Source organism: Petaurus breviceps, unplaced genomic scaffold (assembly GCF_028583685.1).
Source record: "Petaurus breviceps papuanus isolate PSGF00001 unplaced genomic scaffold, PetGlider_PUasm1.0 90903, whole genome shotgun sequence".
NCBI lineage: Eukaryota > Metazoa > Chordata > Mammalia > Diprotodontia > Petauridae > Petaurus > Petaurus breviceps.
In genome coordinates, this window is record NW_027187376.1 from 5,063,905 (window position 1) to 5,091,397 (window position 27,493).

Sequence of the window (27,493 nt, forward strand, 5' to 3'; positions counted from 1 at the left end):
TATTATTAGGAGATAAGACATGATCACTGCCAAGGCATCTTTGAAAATGAAACCTCACTGTTGGTATTTGAACCTCTGACTGCAGAAAGACTCCCAATGCTGCATGATTAAACTTCGGATCTTCCTCCACAGCCTGGGTTTGGTGAAAAGTAGGAGAGTTCTTGCGAAGCTTGTTCAGTTACGTTAAAAACCAATCCCTTGCAATTCATCTAGTCTGTCATTAGGCGTCATTGTAAAGCTATTTCTCCCCAACCCCTAAGTAAGGCAGCGTCTTCTCTAAATTTTTATTAAAACGGGGGTGGGGGTGGGGGAGAAGTGAGGGACGGGGATAAGAGGAAATAACCCAGTCTCAAATAAATAAATAAGCAGAAAGTTTTAATTTTTATTGGTGACAATATACACATCGGGGTGTATCCGTTGCATGTTATCAGGCGAACCGCAAATATTACCTTCTAACATATTTAACTAGTCGTTTACTGGCTCGGAGCTCTAAAAGACATTCTCGCCATAAAAGTGAATGTCCTCTGCAGTGTGAGACGCTGATTTTCAGGACCACGTTCGAACAGTTCCGTCAGATCCCCCAGAAAATAGGCTCTCTCCATCGTGAGAGAATACTACGCTGTGCGCTTCACTCTCATGGCCCATCAGTTTGCGAATCTGACCTGATTTGAGATCTAGCAAATGGATAACCCCGTTGCCGCTTGCCTGAGCTAAAACTCGACCTGAAATAGAGAGAGAAAGCAAAGTTTCATTGGAACGGATATAGTTTGCAAGTAAAGGAACCTTAACGTTCTGTTTCCAGGGCGATGCACCAAACTCTCCTTCTATGTTGCCAAGTGCCATGATATGTGAAATGAGAACTGCTTTATAGCAAATAACTTGAGTCCAAATGTAATATAAATCAATAATTAGGCTATTAGATTTGAGTGATTAAAATAAACTAAGGATTTTTACTTACTACCCACAGCAGAGGATTTCTGGAACTTTTATTGTCAGCAGATTTATACAATCATTTTACTAAGATGCCCTTTTTGAACAACAAAGAGCAGAACAATTCATCAGAGGATATACACAAAATTCACAATCTGCATTGCATGGAAGGAGAAGTTTTAGAGAGTTTAGGATTACAAGTTTAGACAAAGAATGAGATACAACTCTTTATGTGTACTTTATATTAAAAAAATTGTCATCCCACTTAATTTTGGTTGCTTGCAAACATTGCACCCGAATATTCATTTTAAAAACTATAAGTAATGTTGTGATTAAAAATAATGGTGATATTCATGAGCTTCAGTTTCATAAGAAAAACCAATACCTTCATCATAAAATTGCTTAATCTTCTCAATTAAGTTTACAAGTCCTGACCCTAGTTATCATGTAAGACAGTTACATATGGGATAAGATAATCTCAAACTTGTTACAGCATCTTTTCTTAAATGTGAGTATTTTCCTGCAAGGGACCTCAAATCACCAGTGAAACATGAAATTAGTGTGGTCACCAAGAAGTCAATGAAGCATTTAAACCATGGATTTTGAGATTAGAAACAGTGGAACATTCTTATTTAACCTCAGATTTCGGAGGACTAAGAAAGATATGAGATTTTCTACTTGATGGTCTGATGTTCACTTGGGAAATTATTGCCATTGCATCACTCTGATAGATTCCAATAATGTCTTCTTGTCAAAATTTGAACAGAAAATGACTTCAGGTGATATAATGGGGAAAACAAATGCAATTTGTTCTTCTTGCAAAAAAATAATTTATGCAAAACCATTTTAAAAACACTTAAACATTTAATCACAGGCTGTGTCTCAAGTGGTCATGGATCTCTGTAAAGGAGGGATCACTGTAGAAGTACAGTTAACCATGATAAATATGACCTATTTGCAAACCTTTATAAGTACTGGGCTTCTTCATCTAGAACAAAGCCTGACACAGCAAAGATCCTTAGGATGGATTAGGGTGTCCAAAGCAGCAGATGTGAATATTTATTATAAACTCTCCTCCAGTAAGTCTTTGCTGACAGAAGCATTACATATGGATTTCACTTTTAGCTAGACTCTATAGGCAATTGCTGTTGTGACTTTCCTAAGAGCCAAACAAGTAACTTATTTCTTGGATTCTTAACATCCACAGCTGGGGAAAGGGTAAATGTTATTTCCAGTCTTTTAAATCAAAGAAAACAAATCAAGAACTCATAAAGAGAGGGAGGAAAAGATTTAGCTCAAAGCCATTATCTTCATGAAGCAAAATTCATCAAACAAGCACCTGAAATATTTCACTGGCTTAATTGATCAGACCTCTTGAGAACTTTTTAAAAGTTTGCTTAACAAAATAAAGAAGATAAAAAAAGAGGGCATGATTTAAAATTTGATGAATCTGACACCACTCACAGCTGCCCCTAAATATCTGTGTTAATAAATATTTTGGTTATTGTGTGGATGGCTGAAATACTTATGTTAATTTTTGCTCAACTTTGGAAAATATTATGGGGGATCTCTGTGTTCCATATTATTAACTGATTTATAAAGAAGATCATAAATATATCATTATACCCCTCATTTTATAGCTTACATTGAAGCACTAGGTGCCACACCATGGTTCAAGTACAAAACTATTTCTTTTAGAGGTAAGACGGATGAAAGTGGTGCTGAACAGGAGATTTGGTGGAACCGTTAACTAGTTTTTGTTAAATACAACACTAATAGTTAACTGATATATGTGGGAATGATTGGAAAAGAAAACTAAATGGCATTTTCCCCAACAAAATAATCAATTGCCTAAGAGTTGATACCATTTCTGGGGAAGTAATATATTTGTAAATGTACATATGCAGATGTGTCTGAATATGTGTTGATATTTTTACATTCACATGCATGTGTCCATTTATCATTTTGGAAGAAACAATGTAGAGAGAACACTAGATTTGATTCTTAGAACCTGGGTTCAAATCTCTGCTTTGGTATTTACTGCCTTTGTGACTTTGAATAAGTTGCTTAACTCTGGTTTCCTCATTTCTAAGACCCTTTTCATCTCTTAGAGATAGAGCCAACAGGAACACAATGATTTTCAGACAAAGCACTATATCAGGCTATTTCTAAGCCAAGTCTACATAGCTTTTGTTTTCACTTTTCTTTTACAGAAAATGCTAATGTAAAAGGGGAGAAAAGGAAGACCACAAAATGGAAGTTTAAATGCTATCTTGTTATTAGCATTTATGTAAAATTTGCACTAATAATAATGTTTATTGTGATGTAAATGTATCTCTTTATAAGATAGGAAATTCTATCTTATGAAGAGGGAAGAAGAAATAAGCTATTGCATTGCTAGTTAAAATGTCTTTATTAAAGTATTAAGCCAAACAAAGTATAAATAAAACACGTGTCCTACCAAACACAATTATCATTGAAATACACTCTTGGAAACTTTATTTGCCTAGCAACTTGAATACTAGAGGAATAACATATTAGAAAGGCAAACACCACAACAAAAGCACACAAATCAAAGGCATATGATAAAAAAAAATAACCCATATAAAATTTACAAGTATAAATATAGTACTATAGAAACATTTAAACAGGAAATTAATTAGATTGATTTATAAAACTGCATTTTGACAAGTTTGGCTACTTTCCTAATTCCAGTCAATTTCCAGCTTCTACTGTCTACAAGACCAAGTATTAGCCAGCAGACAGATTTAACACCTTTCCTACAATGGTAGATAGATTTAACACTTTTTATAGAATGATCTGGTGACAGGAATATATTATCTTGTCATTGGTATAATGGAAACAATACTGGACTTGGAGTCAGAAGACTTTCTACCTGCTAGATGGATGACCTTGGACAGCTCAGTTTACCTCTTTAGATCCCAGCTTCCTCCTCTGTAATATGAGAGTTTACCAGATGAGATTTTTTTAAAGGTCTTTTTCCAGTCAGACTGTAACTAACAAGTAATGGCTGCCAGTAGGCAAACACTATAAACTCAGTTGTTGTGTTGTTATTGTTCAGCCTGGAAGTCCCCCCTCACTTGTAGGGGGAACAAGTGGAGAGGGAGGATGGACATAGCTCTATACTTGTGTGTATATGAGGTTTGGGAAATGGTTCAAAGAGTTTTAAAAACCACCTCTCATTCACCACCACATTCTAAAAATAGAATGTTAAAGCCAGAAAGTATCCCTAGGAATCATCTAGTCCAAATTTCATTTTACAGAGGAGGAAAGTAAAATTCCATAGAGGGAAGTGACTTAACCAAGGTCACAGAGGAATACTCATTCAACATTTATTGAAGTTGAAGTTGTGCTGATGGTAAATAAAATGTAGCACTTATCTTAGAGACTTAGAGAATGTTGGAACTGGAGGGACCTTAGAAACCACTTTGTCCAATCTCCTCTTTTGAAGAAGATGAGGTCCAGAGTTAGTGTCAGGGCAGGGACTAGAATATAGGTCCCTTAACTTCCAAATCTGGGGCTTTTTCAGTTAGGATTTTAAAATTGTATCTTTCTCAGGGGAATCCTTCCTTCCAGAGCATTAGCTCCTGCTTTTGTGACTTAGGGCCAATAGTTGTACAGGTAGAAGGAGACAGGTGTTCTCTGTCTTTACAGGCATATGCTGTCCTCAAGATGCACCCAAATAAAGTTTGAGGGAAAGAGCAAAACTCTGAATAAAAGGTACTCAGAATGGAGAAGGCAGAGACAATCTCAGAAAGAAATTGTCCTCTAAGATGGACTCAGGAGCTGTATCTTCTTCCTAGCCTTGCCCCACTTAATGGACATCCTACTCTCACTATGGGTATCTGGGACTCAGTATGCTACCTTTGATTGACTGGTATGTGAAGGTCCACTACCAAGGGTACCAGGGTCAAACAGGAACCCACCAAGGAGTTAGGTGCTTTGCCTGGGTCAAAGATGGGCTTATTTCTGTCTCTACCCCAAACTCAGGTAGAGTTCAGCCTGTTTTGAGTTCAGTCACTGATAGTCTTCACTTCTCTCTTAGGTCATTAGAATCCTTCCCTGCCTTCTTCTTTAGAGGAATACAAGAGATGATGGAAGCCATTGGCACATCTCTTCCTTGGGCAAAGCTCTACTCTGGTTAGAGTTGAGCTTTCTGTTCTTAACATTTTAAAAGTCTCCTTATATGTCTTTATATAATATAGATAGGTTTAATAGTGGGTAGACTTGGAATCAGGAAGAACTGAGTTCAATCCTGCCTCAGATACTTACTAGCTGTGTGACGCTGGGTAAGAAATTTAATCTCTCCCTGTTCCAGTTGCCTAATTTGTAAAATGGAAATAATGATGACACCTGTCTCTCAGGATTGCTGAAACGGTCAAATGAGATGATCTATGTGAAGCATTTTGTATACCTTAAAGCACTATGTAAATGCTAACTATTATAATGCTTTACATTCTGCCAGGTGTTGTACAGAAAAATTTCATTGGGTTATCTGAATATGATAGTGAACTCAGGTTTTCTTTAGTTCTATGGCAATTAAAAAAACCCCATACATAATTTTTTAAAAGTCTTTCAAATATTTCCTTCCTCTCCTCACTCAATCAACACTATGCTATGTTGACCAACGGGAATTAAACTAGAGGAACACATATTCTTCCTTTTCCCCTGTTTGGCATGTTGCAACTTTTGGTGGGGGGGGGGCAAATAGGAATAAACCTTTGCCTAACCTGCAGTTCTTTGAATAGATTACCTTTAGATAAATCGACTTTTGGAAACTTAAAAACTGAAAAATTTTAAGAAGACCCTCAAATTTTGCTCCCAGAAAAAATTTAAATAATAAACTTCTAAAAGTGATGATGCTTCTTTATTATGTACTTTTTTTGCTTCATCTGAAAATGAGTCAAAGATATCTTTGTCAAAGAACTCTTAGCTGGGTTTGCAGAAAAAACTTGAGAAATGGAAAATATTTAGTAACTTGATTTTATAGGAAAAATAAGCTGACATTAGTGACATACTATGATTAAAAATAAAGTGATTAAGAAAACTTCCAAGAAGATCCAATTTAAAATTCTGAATTAGACAAGATAGAGACTTTATTATTTTTGGCCCTGTGCAATATTATTTTAAGATAGATAGTTTATGAGTAAAATAGTAACAAAAATTTCAAAAGTAGTGTCTAGGAAGCAGATTACTTAAGAATTAGGGCTATTTTCTCTCCTTCACATTGTTTTTCCTATACACTTTATTAACATAATATCACAGATACATATGAACACATAAACCTGTTTCCTAAGGAGGTTTTCCTAATGAAGGGGGGAAAAGGAAAATAAGACAAATGTCTATTAATTAAGGAGTCAAATATTTAAGCACTTTTTATCTGCAGAATCCTTAACTTTGGCATCCCTAATAGAGTTGTCCTGAACCCAGTGGTCCATAAACCATGTGCTCTCAATTCAGGGATCATTAACAATAGAAATCTTTGATGAAACATATCTTTCTGAGTAGCTCCTGATAACGAAATAATACATTTTCAAGTCAGCATATTCTAAACTTTTTTTTTGGCTAAACTAGCATAACTTAAGAAATCTTTGAATGTGTAAAAGTAAAAGGATACAATTTGTGGGGTATTTCAGGATCATTTTTTGTCTGTATTGCTAATTATACAAGTAAGAGAATTATGCAAAATAATTTGAAGAAAGCACTACTCTGGAATCACTGAGAGGTTTTTTTAATTTCCAAAAATTATTTTGGTGATGTGTCCCACAGAATTTTTTTGGAGGGGGGAAGGCAAGGCAATTGGAGTTAAGTGACTTGCCCAAGGTCACACAGCTAGTAAATATGTCAAGTGTCTGAGACCAGATTTGAACTTAGGTCCTCCTGACTTCAGGGCCAGTTCTCTATTCACTGTGCCACCTAGCTGCCCCAGTCCCACAGAATTTTAGGATTCATAAGCTGGAATAGATCTTAGTGATGATAGGATCTAATCTAAACCTGTAAGATATTTCCACCATAATATATACAGCAAGTGGTCATCTAATCTCTGTTTCAAGGTCTCTAAGGAGGGGCAATGTACTATACCGCAAAGGTGGTCATTCCATTCTTGAGACTAGTGGCTAGGAAGTTGTTCCTGACATGGAACTTAAAGTTTCCCCTTTGCAACTGCCCTACATTTCTTCTGGTTCTGTCCTCTGGGCCCAAATGAGATAACAACAATTACAAATAACAAACAACAACAGATGGGCTTTATATAGTACTTTTAGGTCTGCAAAGCAATTTGCAAGACAATCTCATTTGATCTCATGACAATCTTAGGAGGTAGGTATTACAAAATAATAATAATAAAATATTATTTGCATTTTATAGGTAAGGAAACTGAAGTACAGGACAGTTAAGTGACTTGCTGAGGGTTACTTCCATGTTTCCCCGATAATAAGACACTGTCTTATTAATTTTTTGGACAGAAAAACACCAGAGGGCTTATTTTCAGGGGAGGGCTTATTTTAATGAACATTGACAGCAATTTTAATAAACAGGTAAACATGAACAAAAAAATGTACCTTTATTCAATAATGAATTCAATAAAGAACAGGATGACGCTCTCACTGCTGCAGCTCTGATTGGATGCAGCTCGGAGCGCAGCGTGCGTTTCACGGTGGGGGGGTAAGGTGCATACAGAGGGTACCGTAATGTAGCGTGTAGCGCAGGGGATCACCTTCACTACAGTAGTGCTCTCAATAGGGCTTATTTTAGAGGAATCTTACACAGTAAGGGGAGGGCTTATTTTCAGAATAGGTCTTATTATTGGGGAAACACGGTTAGTAGGTGTCAAAGCTAGGATTTGATCTTGGGCCTTTATGACTCCAAGACAAACAACTCTATACAATGTACCACTTAGCTGCCTAGTTCCTCCTTCAAATAACAATCCTTCCAATATTTGAACTTAGCTATCACATCCTTTGAGTCTTCTCCAAGCTAGAGATGCCTAGTTCCTTCAACAGATCCTCATATAACAAAGACTTAATGCTTTTTCATTCATTCAGGGTCTCAGGGTCCTTCATAATCCTAGTCATTTTCTCTGTACATTCTCCATTTTAACAACATTTTTTTCTTTGAAAGTGAACACAATTCTTCAGATGAGGTCTGATGAACAAAGTGAACAAATTCACCTCCCTCCCCCTGGCATTGAGGCTTAAATTAGTTAATATAGACCAATATTGTATTTACTTTTTTGTTTTTTGCTGCAATGCTGTCATTGCACTGTTAACTCATGTTGAGCTTGTAGGACACAAAGACACTTAAGGCTTTTTCACAACAACTGCTATCCATACATGACTCCCTTATCTCACTTTTGTGAAGCTGATTTTTTTGTATCAAGTGTAAGACTTTACTTTTACTTTACTCTATTGAATATATGCCTATTGTATTAGATTCAGCTCAGTTCTCTGTCCTGACAAGAATTTTTTGGTGGCTAGGTGGCACAGTTAATAGAGCACCAACCCTGGAGTCAGGAGGACGTGAGTTCAAATCTGACCTCAGATGCATAACACAAAGAACTAGCTGTGGGACCTTTGGCAAGTCACTTAACCCTAATTGACCTTCCTTCCAAAAGAATCTTTTGGGAGCTATCCCTCCCAATTTTGTTCTGTCTGAAAATCTGATAGCATATCATCTACGTTATTATTCTAGTACTTTAACAGTTGTTTCTTATACATTTCCCTCTAGAAGTAGGAATGATGAGTCATGTTAGAAACATGAGGCACATGGCCAATATGTGATAGGTTGTTTTGATTTGCAAAAGTTGTGTTGGGAGCCATAATGAGGAAATAGATGCCATATTGACTTTGGGGGTTTGAGTTGGTGAAGGCCAGAAGACAGCAGCAAAAATTTTCTACTTACGCTGTAGAGCAAAGTCACTCAAAACTACAGGGAAGTTACCTATGCTTTATGGAAATTTAGATAAAAAAGAAGCCTCTATTGTCATCTCATTGCTCTCTGAGTGCATCAGATATGAGCACTTCACCTAGCAGTAGTTGTGGTTTTAAAGTCCTATCCCAGGGGATCAAGAGTTCCAGAGACTTCTAAGGGATAGTATGTACTATAATTACAGCTCTTGTTTTTGTTGTATAGGACTGGTAACTATTTTGGAGGACAGATCACCAACTTGTGCCTAGAAGTTTTATTTCTTTTAAAACTTTATCACATTTGTTATTTGCTTCTCTTGTAGAAAAATAAATTATTACTTAATACATTTTTTTAAATGAAGTATTTGTTTTAAAGCATTAGATGATTAGGTCCTGCAGGAAATATTTAAGAATCTAAGGGAAGCTGCACTCCCTCCCAACACCCCCCCCCCCCCAAACACAGCCAATCTATACTTACTCTGTTATTCAAGTCATCAATGCCATCTGGTGACAGCTATCCAAAATGCAGGTGCAAGATCTCCAGAGAATGACTAGTGTCTGGAATGTATGCTTTGCTTTGCCAATTCGATCCTATTTTAGCTGTGACACGTCACAATTGACAAATAAGATTTTGAAAAACAATGTAAAGGAGGGCAACCAATATTGCTATATGAAATACTACAGTTTTTGAAAAGCTTCGAATCTATGACATGAGCCAAAGAATCAAGTTACTATCACTTGGAGAGCAATTGAGAAGTATATGGTGGGTATGAATAAGTTACATTATGTTACAAATAAAGAGATCTGATGGACTGCAGTAGAAAAAAGTCATCAAGAAAATAAATGATCAAAAAAAGAAGACGCACATGTCCCATCATGAAAATGAAGGACCAAACTGTATTCTTGCTTTCCTGCTGTTTTTGTGATGTTGGTAGAACACACAAAGAAAGGTCTTAGTACATTGTGTGGATATACAGGAGGACACAGACAAGAGTAGCAGCACAGATTGGGCACACATGGATGGTTTGCAGAAAACATCCACATTGATGCGATCTCAGATCCATTTAAATACTTGAGAATGTCCCAGCAACTGTGGTAGGCATACAGTTCACATTTAATCTAAAACTGGTGGTTGATGACTGATTGTTTTTACCTGGTGAAGGTACCAGGGTTATTATCTTCTAATTTGATTGACTTATTCAATCACTCCATGCTTATAGATTTTTTTGGGTCCAGACCTGTGATTTCAGTACATAGGGAATGCCTGGTGAGGCATTTCCCTCTGCTAATGTGGATCAACAACTATGCTGATATACATAGTTTTAGAGAGTTGCATGGTAACTCTTGGGGATTTTTAAAAGTTTTACCAAGGGTTGGTCATCCAGTATGTGTTACATGCAGGATTTGGACCTAGGTCTTCATAACTGATACCAGATTTTTAACCACTACACTCTATTGCCCTTGGGAATAGATTATATGAATTAAACAGAAGAGTAGATGAGGAGGAGAGTAGTATTTGATGTCATGATTTTTGTCTAGAGGCAGCTATGTGGTATATATTAATCTTTTAGAGATAGATATGAATGTATGATGTGTTAAAGGGGCCATGATATCATCCGTAAAAGATATCAGAGTTTTGGTGGATATTTGATGCTCAGTGTAATTCAGAAGTATGAGATGGCAGTCAGAAAAGCTGAAGCAATCTTAAGCTGCCTTAAGAGAGTCACAGTGGCTGCAAGAAAGGAAATGATATGGAGGGATTGGACTAGATGACTTTCAAGTTTCCTTCAGGCTCTAAGTCTGAGATCTAGAACTATGATAGAATTATTGCATTCTGCTATGACTAGACCACCTTTTGTGTATTGCATACCATTTTTGATACCACCTATCAGGAAGGACACCGACAAAGTTTGCCTCATCCCCAGAAGGTTGACAGGATGATGAAGAAACTATGCTGTACAAAGAACAGTTGAAGTAATTATGGATATTTAGCCTGGAAAAGAGGCCTGGGGCAGGGGACATGAGAGCTGCCTTCAAATATTGAGAGTGTTGTTGTGGAAGAGGTAATAGATTGTTTTATTTGGCCACAGAAGACAGAAGTAGGAATAATTAGTAGAAAATACGGTGAACTAGATACTATTTTAATATAAGGAAAAACTTCCCAAAAGAGCCATCTCAAAATGGAATGGGCTTCCTGAAGAGACAGGGATAGATAGGGACTTCAATATCCCTGGAAGTTACATTATTTGCCAAATACTTTCCTGAAAGCATTCTTATTTAGATAGAGTTTGTAGTAGATCATCCCTGAAACCCCTTCTAACTTTAAAAATGCTATGATTCCATGAGCAAGAGTCCAACCTTTGTGTAAGTGATGTGGGTAAAAAAAAGATTCCCAATGGTGGATCTTTTATTTTTTCAGTCCCTTATCATCTCTTGTTCAGTTCTTCAGTGATTTTGGTTTTTTACCCCATTATTCCTCTCCAAATGTGGTCTTGAGTATTCAGTGTCTGAAAGAGTACCTTAAAGTTCTACAAACCTATATTTGGTTTCTTACAGGGTCCAAAATGCTTACTGAAAAAGTTAGCCAAGGTATAAGATGTTGCACATTAAGCTATTAAGACCCACCAACAAATTCACATTGGATAGACTGTTTGATTAATAAGATCTCTCCTTAGAAAATTAAAAAAAAAACAAGCAAAAGAAAAACAAAAACAGGCACCAAGGGAATGGTATGTAGCTTGATAAATTTTGATGGAGAGAAGGTAAGGCTTGGGTTATGGGGTAAATTGTGATGGAAAGAAGGCAAGAGTTGGGTCATGGGGCACTTCTGAGTAGATAATGTATTTGAGTTTCCATAAAGGTCATGGTTACAGAGAAAAGAGAGGAGAATGAAGAAAAAGAAAGTAGTTAAATGGGAGATGAACTTTGAGTAGTCTTGAACAATTCAACAACAATCCAACAGTGTATTAAGCAGCTACTATGTGAAAGGTCCATAAACATATTTAGAGCTCTATCCATTATATTATTCCTGGTTATTGTAAGGTCTGGGGCAGGGGTGGGGAACCTGTGGCCTTGAGGCCAAATATGGCCTTCTAGGTCCTTAAGTGCTGCTTTTTGACTGAGTCCAAATTTTAATGAACAAATTCTTTTATTAAGGGAATTTGTTCTGTAAAGTTTGGATTCAATCAAAGGGCTATACTTGAGGACCTAGAGGGTCACATGTGGCATTGAGGTCAGAGGTTCCCCATTCCTGAATTGTATGACCATCCAAAAATTTTGGCATTTGATATTTCTACATGTATTACACATTTTAGATATTTATGTAACCTAATACCTTATTAGTCTTAATATAGAGTATCCTAAATATAAAATGTACCCCCAAAATATACCCCATTTGAAAGAAAAATATAATTTCCAGTCCCTCCAAATAATCACACAATATTTCATTTTTAAAGGTAGACCTTTTTATGGAAAACCTATTTTTTTAAAAGTAAATAATAAGTAATAATAAAACAAACATATAAGCCATTATTAAAGGGAATTCTTAAAAATGGAGAAATTTTCAAAGCAGTTCTATGGTTTGTTCTTTAGATAGGGCAATTGGAACTAAGTCTCAGAACAAAGTGTAAGTTTGTGGGGCTTCCCACCCCCAGGACCAAGCACTAGTAGTCTTCAACGCAGAAGAAGAAAGGTAAATTCATAAGCTTTCTAGTGAATTCCCTCTAGCTATTGAGAATAGACAGGAGGGATTGGTCTCCCAATCCTTGGCATACCAACAGTAGAGGCATCAGGCTCAGATTCGTGAGCCTGGGGTTATGTGGATGATGTTGCTTTTTCTATTTCTGCAGCTGCTGCTCGGGAGACCAGGGGAAATTTAGACATATTGAGGGAACTTGGAGTATTATAATAAACCCCATTCAGGTTTTATATATGCCAGAAATGGGGGAAAAGTATAGCCTATATTCAGATCAATATGGTAGATTTATGTGGAAAAGAACATTGGTATATAAAATATGAACAGGTTCTAGTCTTGGTTCTGCTGAAAACTATATGTCCTGGGACAACTAACCTGGCCTCTCAGGCATTCAGATTTCACATTTATAAAATGAAAAGTTAGTACTCAATGGCTAAGGGTTCTTCATAGGCTCTCTGGACCTAAAAATAAATACACATAACTTATGGGTATCTGTATATGACAAGGTATAAGAAATCTTTAGTAATCAAATTGGCAAATTATTCATTTTCATTTTAGTCTCATTTTTAGCTGCAATTAAAGTTGATATGACTTGATTTTATAATGAATCAGTGATCAAATGATCAGTTTCAATCTAAATCAGTTCAGAGAACTTAGAATATATCATAACTGATAATTAAAAAAACTTAAAGGGGTCATTGGGTCATAATTTTAGAACTGGAAGATATGAAAGAATTCATCTAGTCTAGCACTTTCATTTTACGGATGAAGATATTGAAAGCTAGAGGGCTTAAGGTATTTGCCTAAGATCACAAAGAGAATAAGTGAGTGAGCTGGGGATAGGCATCAAGGTTTACTGACTCCAAATCTAGGATGAGACTGGCTCTCAATCTTCTATACCAGACTGCCTCTAATATCCTTATTTGTATATTATAACAGTTCATCACGTTTGTCTGTCTTGTTTTCCCTTAGCTATTTGCAGCTATTCAAGGATCTAGACCTTATCTTCCATTTCTTTTGTGTCCTGTAGGTCATCTAACATAATGGTGAGTAATACATACTCATTGAATGAAAAGCATGTTCTACCAGTGTCCACATGCTAAATTTGAAGAGGGCAGAGCTAATATTTTAGTGATTGTTTCAAAAATGAAGAAGAAATAAGCATGATTTACTTAGTCAAGCAAGGAACCCAGGATTCCAGAAAATCTAGAATGCAATCACAGATTGTTACAATGTATCAAACAAATTCAAGTCTTTATGATGTGTGAATTCCTTTCTCTGATGGAATTAAACACAGAAACCTCATGGGATGAACACATATATGACACACCTCTGCAGGGCTTTAAAAGATGAAACCTCTCGACCCTGAAGACAGTGGTTCATGTTAAAAGTGTGCCAAGTCAAGAGCCAGAAGCAGAAGAAGAATCAGCCTTGGTTGGGGCCTGGGGGGGTAGCTCTGAGTAGAAGGGAAGGAGCAGAAGCAATTTCTTTCTGGTCATCCCTCTTTCCCTTTCTCTTTCCTTACCAGCCATGTCATTTTGAAGAGGAGCTATTCAACTAGTAGGAGACACTATATCTAGCAGGGATAGGTACTCCAAATAGATGTGGATATAAAGAAGTCATCACTTGAAGAAGAAGAAAGCTTCAAGGGGTCCCTTGTGGTAAAGAACAGCTAGATAGAGGAGCAGATCCTGGGAACTCAGCTGAATCAACCACCCAGCAGAAACACTATATATTATCTTCCTCAGTAGACTGTAAGCTCTTTGAGGGCAGGAACTAACTGTTACCTCTTTTTGTATCACCAGAGCTTAGCACAATACCTGGTACATAGTAGGCACTTAAGAAATGTTTATTGATTAATTGATTGAAGTCACCCAGAGAGAGCTACAAGAGGGATTGAATAAAAGTCTTTTAGGCCCTCAAATACTAGAAGTTGCTTTTGACTTGTTACCACTGTACTCTAAGTTGGAACCCACTCTTCCTACTGATGCTAACCATATTTTTTAGAGAATGCATCCTAGGATTATGGATAGAATATTTTGTAGCTATTACATTGAATATTCCATTTTAGTAAATTCCTTTCTTAAGAGCTAACTGATTCTATAGCCTGATCAATGATTGGAAGCACACTGGCATTATACATGTAGAAATCTGTGAACTATAGCTTCAGGAGTTGAGATCCACTGGATGCCCACCCTAGAAAAAACCAAGAGTACTAATTGCCCCTGGAGAAGTAGCCCAGTAGGGATAGCCCAGTATTCTTCTTAAAGTACTGCTTTATCATGTTACTCTTCTCAAAGTCTGCTTCCAATGTCTACTAAATAACATTACAACTACTTTTCTAGGCATCCAAAGCCCTCTAGAATCTGGCTGTATGCTTCCTTTATAATTCTATTGACCATTACTCCTCCATATGAATCACATCCTTTAGCTCATCAATCATCAAACATTTATTAAGTATCAACTATATGCCAGACCTTGTGCTATGGATTAGAGATATTCAAATAGATGTGATCTCACTGAATTAGGAATCCCCTCCAATGATGAACACTGCAGGTTTTTTTGTTTGTTTCTCCTGATATTGTTAGAGCATCAGAGCTCTCTACCTGATATCCATTTCCCTGACTATCCTATCTTCTCTTCCCATTGTAAAGTTTCTTAATGATACCATCTGAAACTAATTTCTTTTTTTCCATAGGTCTTCATTGGTTATGTTGGAGCTTGTTCACACCTACCTCCTGCTTCTTCACTTTTCTTTGTGATAATTATTTTTAATTCTTAAGATGATGTATTAGACATCATCTTTCATATAAGAATGCAAGTAGAGTTTTAGTTTTAAAAATAGGGGCCTTTGTTTTCATAGGAAGCTTGGGAGAAATTAGAAAAGTCTTGTAATTTCTCAAGGCAATCTAGACCACACTACTCCTGTTCAATTCTAGTCTTAATTCCTTGTCCATCTATATTACCTTTCCAAGATATAAGAACTAGTGGACAAGTTCTATAGAGAGTTCATCCAAATGTATGTTGAAATATAGACAAGGCATTCATCATATCCATTTGGTTTTTCCTGTGAGGATGACAGGTTGAATCATTTGAATGATTTAATATTTCTTTTATAAAGTTCAGTAATTTTCTGGGATTTGGTGTAATCAAAATGATGCTACCCACAGCCAGAAACAGTTGGAATAACTCTATTCACAGAAGTCCCTTTTTGACATGTACTAAACAGTGTATCAACTCAGTCACAGGCTGGGGATACTATTGGAAATTATACAGTTAATACCTATGAGAGTTATTCATGCTTTACTTGATGTTTGCTATCAGTGAGTAATTGAACAGCTTTATCTTTGTTGTTGCATATTTCAAGGAATTTTGATTGATTTTGATATATGAATGGGAGACACTTTGCTGTAAAAGACACTAAGAATTTTGTTCTATTGAATCAAATGCTTTTTTGTTATCTACAAACAATATATAATATGAGATCTTGTATTCTCTATATCTTTCCATTATCATGGTGCATTTTTTAACATCTTATGTGAATTAACGATTTCTTTATCTCTATGATAATGAGCCTGGCTCCTTATAACTGTTACAGCTATTTAAATACAGCTATTTAAATCTCATCTGCAGCTTAACCCCAAGCCAGGGCTTTGGAACTTGGCAAGTAACCTGTTAGGAAGAGGAGATCCATTAAGATTCAAAGAGAGTACCAGTAACAATCAATTGATTCAATCATCAATTATTTATTAAGCCACTGCTATGAGTCAGGCATTATGCGAGGCTAGGCACTACGGATACAAAGACAAAAAAAAATTCTAGTTGCCTTCAAGGAGCTTACATTCTAATGAGGGAACTAAATTTGTATACATAGAAGCATATCCAAAATGTGTGTGCGTGTGTGTGTGGGGGGTGTGTTTGTAATGGAATACAAAACCATTTTGGTTTGCAGACTAGCAGTTGGATCAGGAAAGGCCTCATTGCTGCTTCCATCCTGAGCATGGTTTTGGTTTTAAAAAGGCCCTTATGTCTTACAGAGTGCATGTAAGGCACTCTTTCATACTAGCTCTATCTTCTTCTCCTTTGCCCAAGATTCTGTGTAGGTTCCCAGTCCCATTTCCTTGTTCCTCTGAGGCTGAAGCCTTGACCTATTCTTGCTAGTCCTTCCAGACAGGAATCCTGTCCTGAACCTATGGTTGAGTTCTGGCTGTCTGCTGCCAAATCTCATTGATCTGGTTACCAGCACCCCATATACTGTTTCCTACCAGACTCTGGTGACACTGTATACTTCCTAGCTACTGCCACAACTGCTGTGGTTCCCTCATGCTGATGCAGAGCAGATAAAGGGCTAGTCTTGGGGTCAGAAAGACCTGATTCAAAAACTGCCTCAGGCACTTTGTAGCTGGGTGACTCTGAGAAAGTCACTTAACTTTCCTAGTCTCAATTTCCTTTATCATTAAAGAAGGTATTGTATTCAGTGTCTTCTAAGGTCCCTTTTGGGCAGCTAGGTGATACAGTGAATAGAGTGCCTGGGCTTGAAGTCAGGAAGACTCATCTTCATGAGTTCAAATCTGGTCTCAGACACTAATTAGCTATGTGACCCTGGGCAAGTCACTTGGCCCTGTTTGCCTTAGTTGCTCATTTTGCCAAGAAAACACCAAATGGGGCTGCAGAAAGTCAGGCATGAATGAACAACAGCAATAATAAAATGTCCCTTCTAGATTTAGATCTATAGTTTTATGACCCAATAATCACTGGCATACTTGGATATTTGATTCTTGCCTGTCACAAAATTACAGAACTTAAGAATTATACAGTTAGAAGGAATTTTACAGCAATCTAGTCCAACCCAAACCTGAAAAGAAAATTTCACTGATGTACTCAATTAGCTTTCCAATGAGGAAGACTAAAACAGCCCCAAGGAGCAAGTCATTCTTCTTAAAGATACTTCTAATTGTTAGGAAGCTTTTTTTCGGACATCAAGTCTAACTTGCCTCTTAGAATTTCTACCCATTTCTCCTGATTCTGTCTTCATTCATTCATTCAATAACCATTTATTGAGCACTTATTTTGTGTTAGGTCCTGGGTATATGAAACTGAAAAACTAAAAGTCTTTTTCCTCATAGAGTTTGTTTTTTATTGGAGGAGACAGCATGATGTTTCCAAGAACAAATAAGTAAGTAAAAGTGTATACAGTCATTTCCACAGAGGGAGCCCCAAAGCCTGGGGGAATAGGATAGGTTTCCTATAGTATGGGACACTTGACCTGAGTTTTGAACAAAACTAGGGACTCTAAGAAAGAGGTGAGAGAGGGTGTTCCAGGCTATGCAAAGGCATGGAATCAAGAGGAGGAATGCCATGTATGGGGAACAGTAAGAAGACCAATTTGGCCAGAATGTAGAATGCATTAAGGAGAGAGATGTGAAATAAGTCTGTAAAACAGGTCTAGAGCCCAATTGCAAAAGAACTGAAATGCCAAATAAAGGGGGTTTCGGACTTTGGCTGGAAAGGGAACTGCCATACCCTTCCTTCTTCCCTCTTCCATTATCCTCTATTGGTAGCCTATCTTCTGGCCCATGGGTTTCTCCCTACTGAAATGTCTCTAGATTGATCACCTTGCCCAGGTAGGTCTGTCTAGTCTCTGTGCCTGAGCTGCTCTTATATGTTCCATTCCACTGTCCAAGAGATGCAGGCATTGACTCTGAGGTCTATGGTACTTTGAGCACTTTCAAATCCTATAAAATGCCGGTTGTTATTGTGGTTGTTCATATTATTCATGTAGCACTTGTCACCTATCACATTGCGTTGTACTTTTTTATGAATATATCTAATAGGTGACATTACTTCATAGGAAGGGCACTGGGTTTGGTCCTGAGTACAAGTTCTTTTCTCTGATGCTTCCTAATTAGTTGTGTAACTCCGGGAAAGTTCCTTAGTCTCTCCAAGCCTCTCTGTTCTCATCTATAAAATAGGCCTACTGCACCTCCTACCATACAGGACTGGTGGAGAAAGTTGCTTTGTAAACTGTAATTTGGCTTATAAATATGATTTATTGTTATCTCCATAATCAGAGTATAAGATCCTTGAGTGCCAGGGCCATGGTTCATATACCCTTTTGTCTCCTCCAATCTTCCCTGCAGTGCTTTGCACATGGCACACCCTCAATAAGTATCTTTGTGCCTGAATCAATGTTGAAAAGAGCAATGGTTAGAGTTTCCTTCCAAAATTCCTACTAAATGACACCAGGCTATCTCAGATATTTGGGTTAAGTTTTTGTTGTCCTACTTATATACACAAGTGGCCAGAAATGCTTGATTTATTTCTTCTAAGAGTTCAAAAATCATTTAAAACATTATCATTATGGTCATTATACTGGCCCTTATGGAGTTCTTTTCTATTGATAGACTTCCTGGGGGTGGGAGGGAAATGAAGGACTTAGGAGAATAGCTTTTAACTCTTTCAGAATTTTTATTTCTCTTAGCATGAATGAACCCCATGTAGGGCATTAAATAGAAACAGTGTTCAAAAAGAGATCAAGTAACTCCCCAAAGGGCTTCATTCCCAACATATATTTTAAACTTTGCAATAAGAATGTATGGTACACAGTTCTCATTTCTTTCCCATATACAGGAAAATGAATTTCAAAGAAAAAATCCATCATTATTCCAATATATTCATGAGCACATATCCAAAGCCAACTCTGTATTTGTATGTGGTATGTTTCTGAGCATGTCAAACATACAACATTATCTGATTTTTCCTATTACAAACTATTCATGAAAACTTAAATAGTTCTGGTTTGCTGAATCAATTTACTATAATTTTTTATGGTATGACAGATGACCAGAATGAAAAAAAGTACAAGATTAATTTGCTGGGTTGATATAAACAAAATTACATAATATAGAGGAATAGGACCTCAATTTATCAAAGAATATGGAATTGACAATTTATATTCCATGAATTTCTAAATAGGAATCACAGAGATACTTGAGAGTTTCTATAAAGTGGATCCATAGCCAAGGTTTAGGCAAAACTTTACTGTCTGCATATTCATTGGTCAAAGATGATGCCATCTTTGTAATGTACTACATTGACAAGCCGAGAAGTTAGTTGGTATTTGGCTATGACATTCAATAAATCATGTTGACAGGAACCTTTGATTTTTTTGTTATTAGAGGAAGAAGGCAGAACATTACAGGCTGTTTAGGAGTTAATGTATTAAAAGAGTTAGGAGTTAAAGCCTCCTTAGAGAACTCTTCAATAGATCCAAAACAATTTACTCTATATGGTCCCACTTACCAACTACTGTTAGCTAAGACAATTGTAGATAAATATATTTGTCAAGTATAAGACAAATGTAATACTATTTGAATAGAACCAATAGAAGAAGCCTTTTATATTGAAGCATCAAACTTTACTTCTTTTAGAAAATTAATTTGGAAGGTATACAACTTTATAGTAATGTAATACTCTCAATAGTAAATGCTAAAGTTTTCATGGAAATGCCACCAAATTTTATTTGAACCAAAGGAAAAAAAAATTGCGTAGCAAGACTGGAAAGACAGAAGTTCACTGAAGCCTGAACACCCACACTATCTTAACTACTTGTTAATTGTATTGCTTCACATGGACACAAGAATTTTGGTATTCCATTTAAGTACTAAAAAATTCTATTTAAATACTTCTGCTAAAGGAAACTCATTACTCTCTGAGGCAGCCTATACCACTTTGGGTGGTTCTAATTATCCAGAAATTTGTCCTTACTGTTCAGTGTAAATTTGTCTTTCTGAAATATCCAACTCCTACTTCTGACTTCTGGACTAGCCAGAGAATCATAGCATTTAAGATCTGAAAAGAACCTCAGAGACCATCTGACTTAGAATCCCTTTTAAAATATTCCTGACAGATTGTCATTGAACTTTCATTTTTAGCCTTGCAGAACCCCTTACATACCAGGGCATCCTTTTCCACTTTGGGGCAACTTCTTTATATCAAGCTGATATCTGTCTCTTTTCAACACTCGCCCAGGGTTCCTACTTTAGCCCTCTAGGGACAAACATGACAACTCTAACCTTTACTCACATATAGTCTTTCAAGTACTTGAAGACAGGAAATCATGCCTATTCTAGCTCCCCATGTTATGCCCCCTATCTTTTCTTCTCCCATGGAAACATTCTAAGTTTCTTCAGATGGAGCTTATATGGCATGTTTTTGAGTTCTCTCTTGATGGTCTTCTCTGGATGCTCTCCAGTTTATCAATGTTCTTCTTAAAATGAAATACTGAGAATTGGATACAGTATACATATAATACAGCAGGACTGTAGTACTGTATTATATGTATTCCTCATTGATCACCTCCTATTTTCTGGGTTTTGTGTCTCTCTGAAAATGGCCTAAGATTTTGTTAACTTTTTTGATCCCACTATAACTCATACTAAACTTACTGTCCATGAAAACCTCAGTCCTTTTTCTCAACAACTAGTCACATCTTACCCATCTTGTTGTTGGGAAAGGGTTTTGTAAATCTGAAAACAAGATATGTGATGCTAAGTGTACATGTATTATTATTATTCATCTTTTCATTTCATTTTTTTAGTTTGATTTTTAAAAATCCACTTGGAGTTTTCCACACAAAGTTCTACAGCCAGGCATCACTATGGTGTTAGAATTACCCTGCCTTCTAGACATCTATACAAGGGAAATGTAAACATTTCCAGATTCTACAATTCTGAAAGGGCTGAGAGCCAGCACAACTAAGTATATAGAGGAATATCATTAGTAGGTTGCTATATGTTAATCATGCATTACAGTAATAATGATAAGGATCTCCAGAAAAGACTACCATGAAAATAATTGAAACATTATATACCAATATTGGTTTCTAAGGATGAAGAGTTATGGAAAACTTGATAAAACTATACAAATTAAATTAACATACACATTGAGTTAGGGTGACTTTGATGCAAAAATGAGAAAAGATAATGACAGGGAATGTGAAAACATGGGTGAGGAAGAAGGAATGAGAAAGGCCAAAGATTTCTAGGACATAATGAAGCCTAAACCCTTTATATCATGAATATATTGCATGATAATAAAACTGGCGGTCACTGGTCATGGCCAACCAAATAAAATAATAAAATGATATAATTATATTTTAATAGATAGGGAATGACTTCCTATTGATGTGGGAGTTATCCCTAAAACAGCTGTCAATGTAGTCAGACAAATGACTTTCCAGAGTCACAGATAAGGATTAATAAAAAGAACAAAAAATAATTAAGAAAAGATATGATGTATAAATAAAGTTTAATTCTAAACTATTTAAACAAATAATAAAAAATAGAGAATAGAAATGATATTGAAAGTGATTATAGTAATTTTATCCAGAAGTTTAACCAATGTAAATTAGTTGCCAGAATAAGAACAGCAGATATGCTTTTGTCAGCAAATGTCTGATTTACTTGAAAAATGTAAAGAGATGTTGATCAAAGATAGCACCAGGATATACATGTAAATGTATATATTTATGTATATACATACATGTGTATATATGTATGTTGTATGTATATGTATGTTTGTGAAGTCTTACAAAAATGAATGAAGGAGTATTTTGAGAGAGTTTGGTGGTATAGTAGATATTACTGGACCTGGAGTCAGGAAGACATGAATTCAAATTCTGCTTCAGATACTTATTAGCTGTATGACTGGGCAAGTCATTTAACTCCTGTTTGCCTCAGTTTTTCCATGTATAAAATGGGAATAATAACAGGACTTAACTCCCAGGGCTGATGTGAGTATCAAATATAATAATATTTGTAATGTACTTTGCAAATTTTAAAGTTCTAAATAAATACTAGCCATGTAAATGATGATGATTTCATGAAGCGGAGAGAAGCAGTAGAGGGTAAAAACATAGAGAATAGTAATATAATCCAGTAAACAAAGTTATCTCAATGGTTTTACAGGATGAAAATGGAAGGAGGAAAACAGACAGAAAATGGAAAAGATTTGTAAGAATTATTATAACAAAATATTTTCTCAATCAATAACAATGGAACAATCACACTTGGACCTTGACATAATCATCCCCAAAGAGCTTACATAGGATGTAGAAATGGTACAAAGATGGGAAAAGTAGCCAGAAATGACAAAGCGAATATAGAGGAAATCTTTAAGGTTACACAATTATAAGAGTGATGATGGATCAATCAATATACAAGCTATGTGAAGGAGGGGGAGATGTGATAGGTATAGTAATTAAAAAACACAACAATGACAAAACCTCAGACCTTTTTAAAAACAAAACCACAGATAATGCTGATGACTACCAATCTATATGCCTTCTCTCCTATTTTTATAAAAATCTGTATGAAAGTCCTCTATTCACAAATTCAAGGCATTCTTGAGGGTATTAGTAGGGGATAAAGTAGCCTTTTGTAAACAATATTTTAAAAATGAATCATATGTTTACTATTTTATAATTTATTGAAAGAATTGATAATATCCTACTGTATCTATTGTTTGTTAATTAATTTTGTAAAAACCTACTCATTTTGGTATAACCTAACAGTCTTACAGGTTATGGTGTTTGATGCAGACAGCAGCATGCCATCCATAAAGGAGTAGCTAGAAGACCTTACCATCCAAAGGCAATACATTTTCAACTTTAACTCTATACTGAATATCCATAATTATACAGGTGAACACTTTGGATTTGTGTACAACTTCATGCTTTACGTCTTATCTTATGTTCAACAATATGCCTCTTATCCATTCATTAAAATCATTCAAAATTCCTTTAAAGACATAATAGCAGACACAACTTTGTTTGTTATTGTTAAGTTGTTTTCTGTTCATTTACAACTCTGTGACAGCATTTGGGGTTCTCTTGGCAAAGATACTAGAGCAGTTTGCCATTTCCTTCTCCAGCTTATTTTTACTTATAAGGAACTGAAGCTAATAGGGTTAAGTGACTTGTCCAAGGTAATAAAGCTAGTCAGTGTCTGAGACCAAATTTGAACTCTGTTCTTCCTGACTCTAGGCCTGGCACTCTTTCCATGGTTCCACTTAACTGCCCTTATTTAGTGACCCTCTAATCAAAAACATAAGATAAGACGTAAAACATGAAGTTGTACGCAAATCCCAAGTGTTCACCTGTATAATTATGGATATCCAGTATAGAGTTAAAGTTGAGAATGGATTGCCTTTGGATGGTAAGGTCTTCTAGATACTCCTTTATGGATGGCATTCTGCTGTCTGCATCAAACACCATAATCCTGCAGAGTTTGGCCTGACTACCCATAGAGGAAAGACCTAGTTGGAAATATATATCTAATGCCCAGATTATAACATGCATTTGAATTAACAGCCTTTTCCAAGAGTATTTGTACCTCTCTCTGGTATGCTTCTGTCTCTCTGAATGTCATTGATGAGCCTCAGTGTCCTTTTCACCCTGGAATTTCTCTTAGTACCTGGACCATCTCTCTTCCACATTCGTCCCCTTCTTCCTTTGGTGAGTTCCTTCCAGGGGTACTCAATTTTGTGGATGGATCCAGGCTAGCCATGCTTCATTTCCTACTATGTTTCTGTTGACTTTGTTACTACACTCCACACAGGCATCTCTTCTCCCCAACCTCCCCCCCTCATATTTTTCATTTCCCTTTTATTTTATTTTTGTTTTCAACTATTAGAATATAAGCTCCTTTAGCGCAGGGATTCTGTCTCTTTTTGTTTGCATTTGTATCTCCAGCATTTAGAATGATGGACATACTAAGTAGTAATATACTAAGTATATTAAGCACATACTAAGTGCTTAATAAGCACTTGTTGCTTGCTTAACATTTCAGAAAATATATGTGGATTTAAAATTGGGCTCATAATTATGAAAATTGCAAAGCTCCTTTAATGATTTCAAGCTCAATCTGGTGTAAGGAAGTCAGAGTCCCTCATTTAATATCAGAATTCTATCAGTGTTGTTGTATGACAGTAAAACATGGAAAAATTGAAAGTGAGTATCACATGAAAGACAATGGAAAGGTTCACAGTGGGTATGAATAGACTGAAATGTATGACTAATGAGGCACTTCAGAGAAGAGAAAGAGTAAAAGATATCACTGTCAGGAATTGTATGATACATAGATAAGAAAAGCTGGTCATGTGTTGAGGGTAAAAGTTGACAAGTGGACATTTGGAGTGCTCCATTGCTACCTTCATGATATCAGGAGAAGGTAAAGGAGGACCTCCAACATATTGAGTTGACTCTTGGGAGGCAGGAAGAGCTGGGTTCAAAGTCTTCCTTGGGCACTTACTAGATGTGATTCTGGGCAAGTCACTTAAACTCTTTGTGCCTTAGTTTCCTCACCTGTAAAATGAAAGGGTTGGACTCAATGGGCTCTGACATTTTATCTAGGTCTAAATCTATAACCCTATGTATTTCACTAATTTTCTTCCTGTGGTATACCTTCCTCTGTGGTACCTGGATTGGCGACAATCAAATGAAGGGCATATTCTCTTTATCTCTATTTCTCTGTCTGTCCATTTTCAGCTTAAAATCCTCATAATTAGATCCACACCTTTCATGGAATGTTTTTTTTTTACCTGCTTGAGGTTTACTCTATCTCAGGTTAAAATCTCTTCATTTTTATATCTTGAGTCATGATCCAGAAATCTAAATATCATCAAATATCACATCCCCCCCCAAGATTTCATTTTCTAAATCTGTTTATTATTTTCTCAAACATCTTCCATCATTCAGAATCAGTGAAGAAAACAGCAGGTGTCAGTTTCCAGTTTTTTTTATCCATGAGTTCACGAATCCTAACAATGCTTTCTATATTACTTTTGATAACATTAAAGAATCTCAGAGAGGAAAAGAACCTGACACCCTTGAGTCAACTTGTAGATGGCCAAGCATCTCTTTTCCAATATCACTGACCAATCTCTTTTCCAATATCACTGATCAACAAGCCTTTTCCAACAAACCTCCAGGGAAGAGGACCCACTATATACTCTCATTGTCACTTTTGAGTACTTTTAATTCTTAGGAACATGTTTGTTCCCACATGAATCAGTAGAAGTGAATGGAAGATGTTAGCTATACTTAGTGTTGGGATTCTATTCAACTAGTCCTAAGTACAAGAAACATAATGAAGTAGACTATCTCTTGGTACATACTCCTTAGCAGGGAAACCAAATGGTTCATCATCACAACTCTTCTCTTCTCTCTGTGGTCAGTTACATGAATAATACTTGCAGATTTGCATCACCATTCCTGGGACTACAAGAAAATTTTCTTTTAATATACTCTTTTAATAGGGTCAATGGAAAGAATCTTATGCCTCTTCCATAATTCCAAAGGTTTAGCCAGGCTTTCCCCTTCTGTGTAATTGAAATGGCACTGATATCATGATAGATCTTCAGGCATAGAATGAAACATAGTTTTGATTTCATGTTGGGAAAAAAGAGGTAACAAAACTTTTCAACCTATATGAGTAATGAAAGTGAGAATGAAATATATCATTTTGTTTTTCATTAAAATAAACTCAAAATAACTTAATGATTATTCATTCATAATGCTAATTTTGATTAAATTGCAGGAAATACATTTCCCCAAAGAACACAAAATATTCATTTTCTGTTTCATTCAAATTAGTCTCATACACAAATCTTAGGAAGTTTGTTTATCACAGCTACACAAAGATGAAGTCTGAAACAACAGCATGCTAGAGATGAAATAACATATCAGAGAAAGGAAGAAAAGCTTTGATCAATAAGGAAATGATTTTTATACACATCAGAACCAATTTAAAGTAATTCTCTAGATCAATATAGATAGACAGAAATGCTTCTCAGCATTTATTACCTGTGGAGAGCAGTATTGATTAATTTCATTGATTTTTCCAAAGCATATGGAGAAGAATCTGTTGTTCTTCAAAAAGAAGCCTCAAAATGAAAAGTATCAAGAAATGACTTAAGTTTTAAGAATTTGCATTAATAGCTCAACCTGGATCATTACTCAGAATTTCAAAAACATCATTGAAGGAGATGTGAAATGTAATTCAGCTTATTTTTTGCACACCTTTACTGATCAATGTAATGTATTTCAAAAGAAGTCACCATGGAATTGAGCTTGCCTAAGGGCCAGTAATACCTTATAATGTACTTTGACTATATTTCCTCCTATTTACGCCTTTGATAAAGTGCCCAAGGGTCAGTAGCACAGTTGAAATGGTAAATCGTTTGTGCAGAAGTATATATTTAGTGTAAAATTTCATGTAAGTTTTATGTTTTCTTCTTGTAAATCCATCCCATGAAAAAAGGATAACATGGAGAATGAAAGAATAGAGGTATCATCATTTAGGACTTTTTTTGTCAACTATATGTATGTTTGCCTTAATAAGAGCAGATGAAATGCTTAATAGCTCCTGGAAACTGTGATTGGAGTGGTTGCAGATAAAATCCTTCATTACAAGTGCATGGTACAAAATGTTATTTATTAAGCAACTGATTTCCACTCCACAGAAGATAAGTTTATATTTGTGTTCTATATAAACAGCTTTAAATAAGTATAGTAATTATTTTTGTGTTTTTCAAGTGTAAGCTGTGTTTTGTTTGAGATGGCAATTCTTTGGCGTAGCAATAATTCTTTAATTCTAGCAGAAGAGTAAATTTTGTAAAGGGTCAGTCCTTGCTAATGACAGCACCTTTGCTTGTTGGAGCAAGGGTCAAAGTAAATACTGATAGCAAAAAAAGGATAAAGGTGAGAAGAAGACATTGGAACAGCTTTTTACAATAATCTCAATCCTAGCTGTCAATACTGAAAAAATGAGGAATGGACATAAATAAAGACATGGACTATAGCACTATTTCTTAGAGAAGTTTACAGATTTGGAAAAGACTTCAGACATCACATATTTTGACCCATATATATATAGCTGTATAT

General features: G+C 36.0%; 1 protein-coding gene across 1 annotated transcript in view; it reads right to left on the minus strand.

Annotated features, from left to right (window-relative positions):
- Positions 1-416: 416 nt before the first annotated feature.
- SPAG16 (sperm associated antigen 16) overlaps positions 417-27,493 on the minus strand; it is a 660,467-nt gene continuing 633,390 nt past the window's right edge. Inside the window, exon 7 of the mRNA XM_069075095.1 lies at positions 417-722. Coding sequence (XP_068931196.1) covers positions 547-722 — 176 coding nt within the window. The 3' untranslated portion in view covers positions 417-546. The remainder of the gene's footprint in view (positions 723-27,493) is intronic.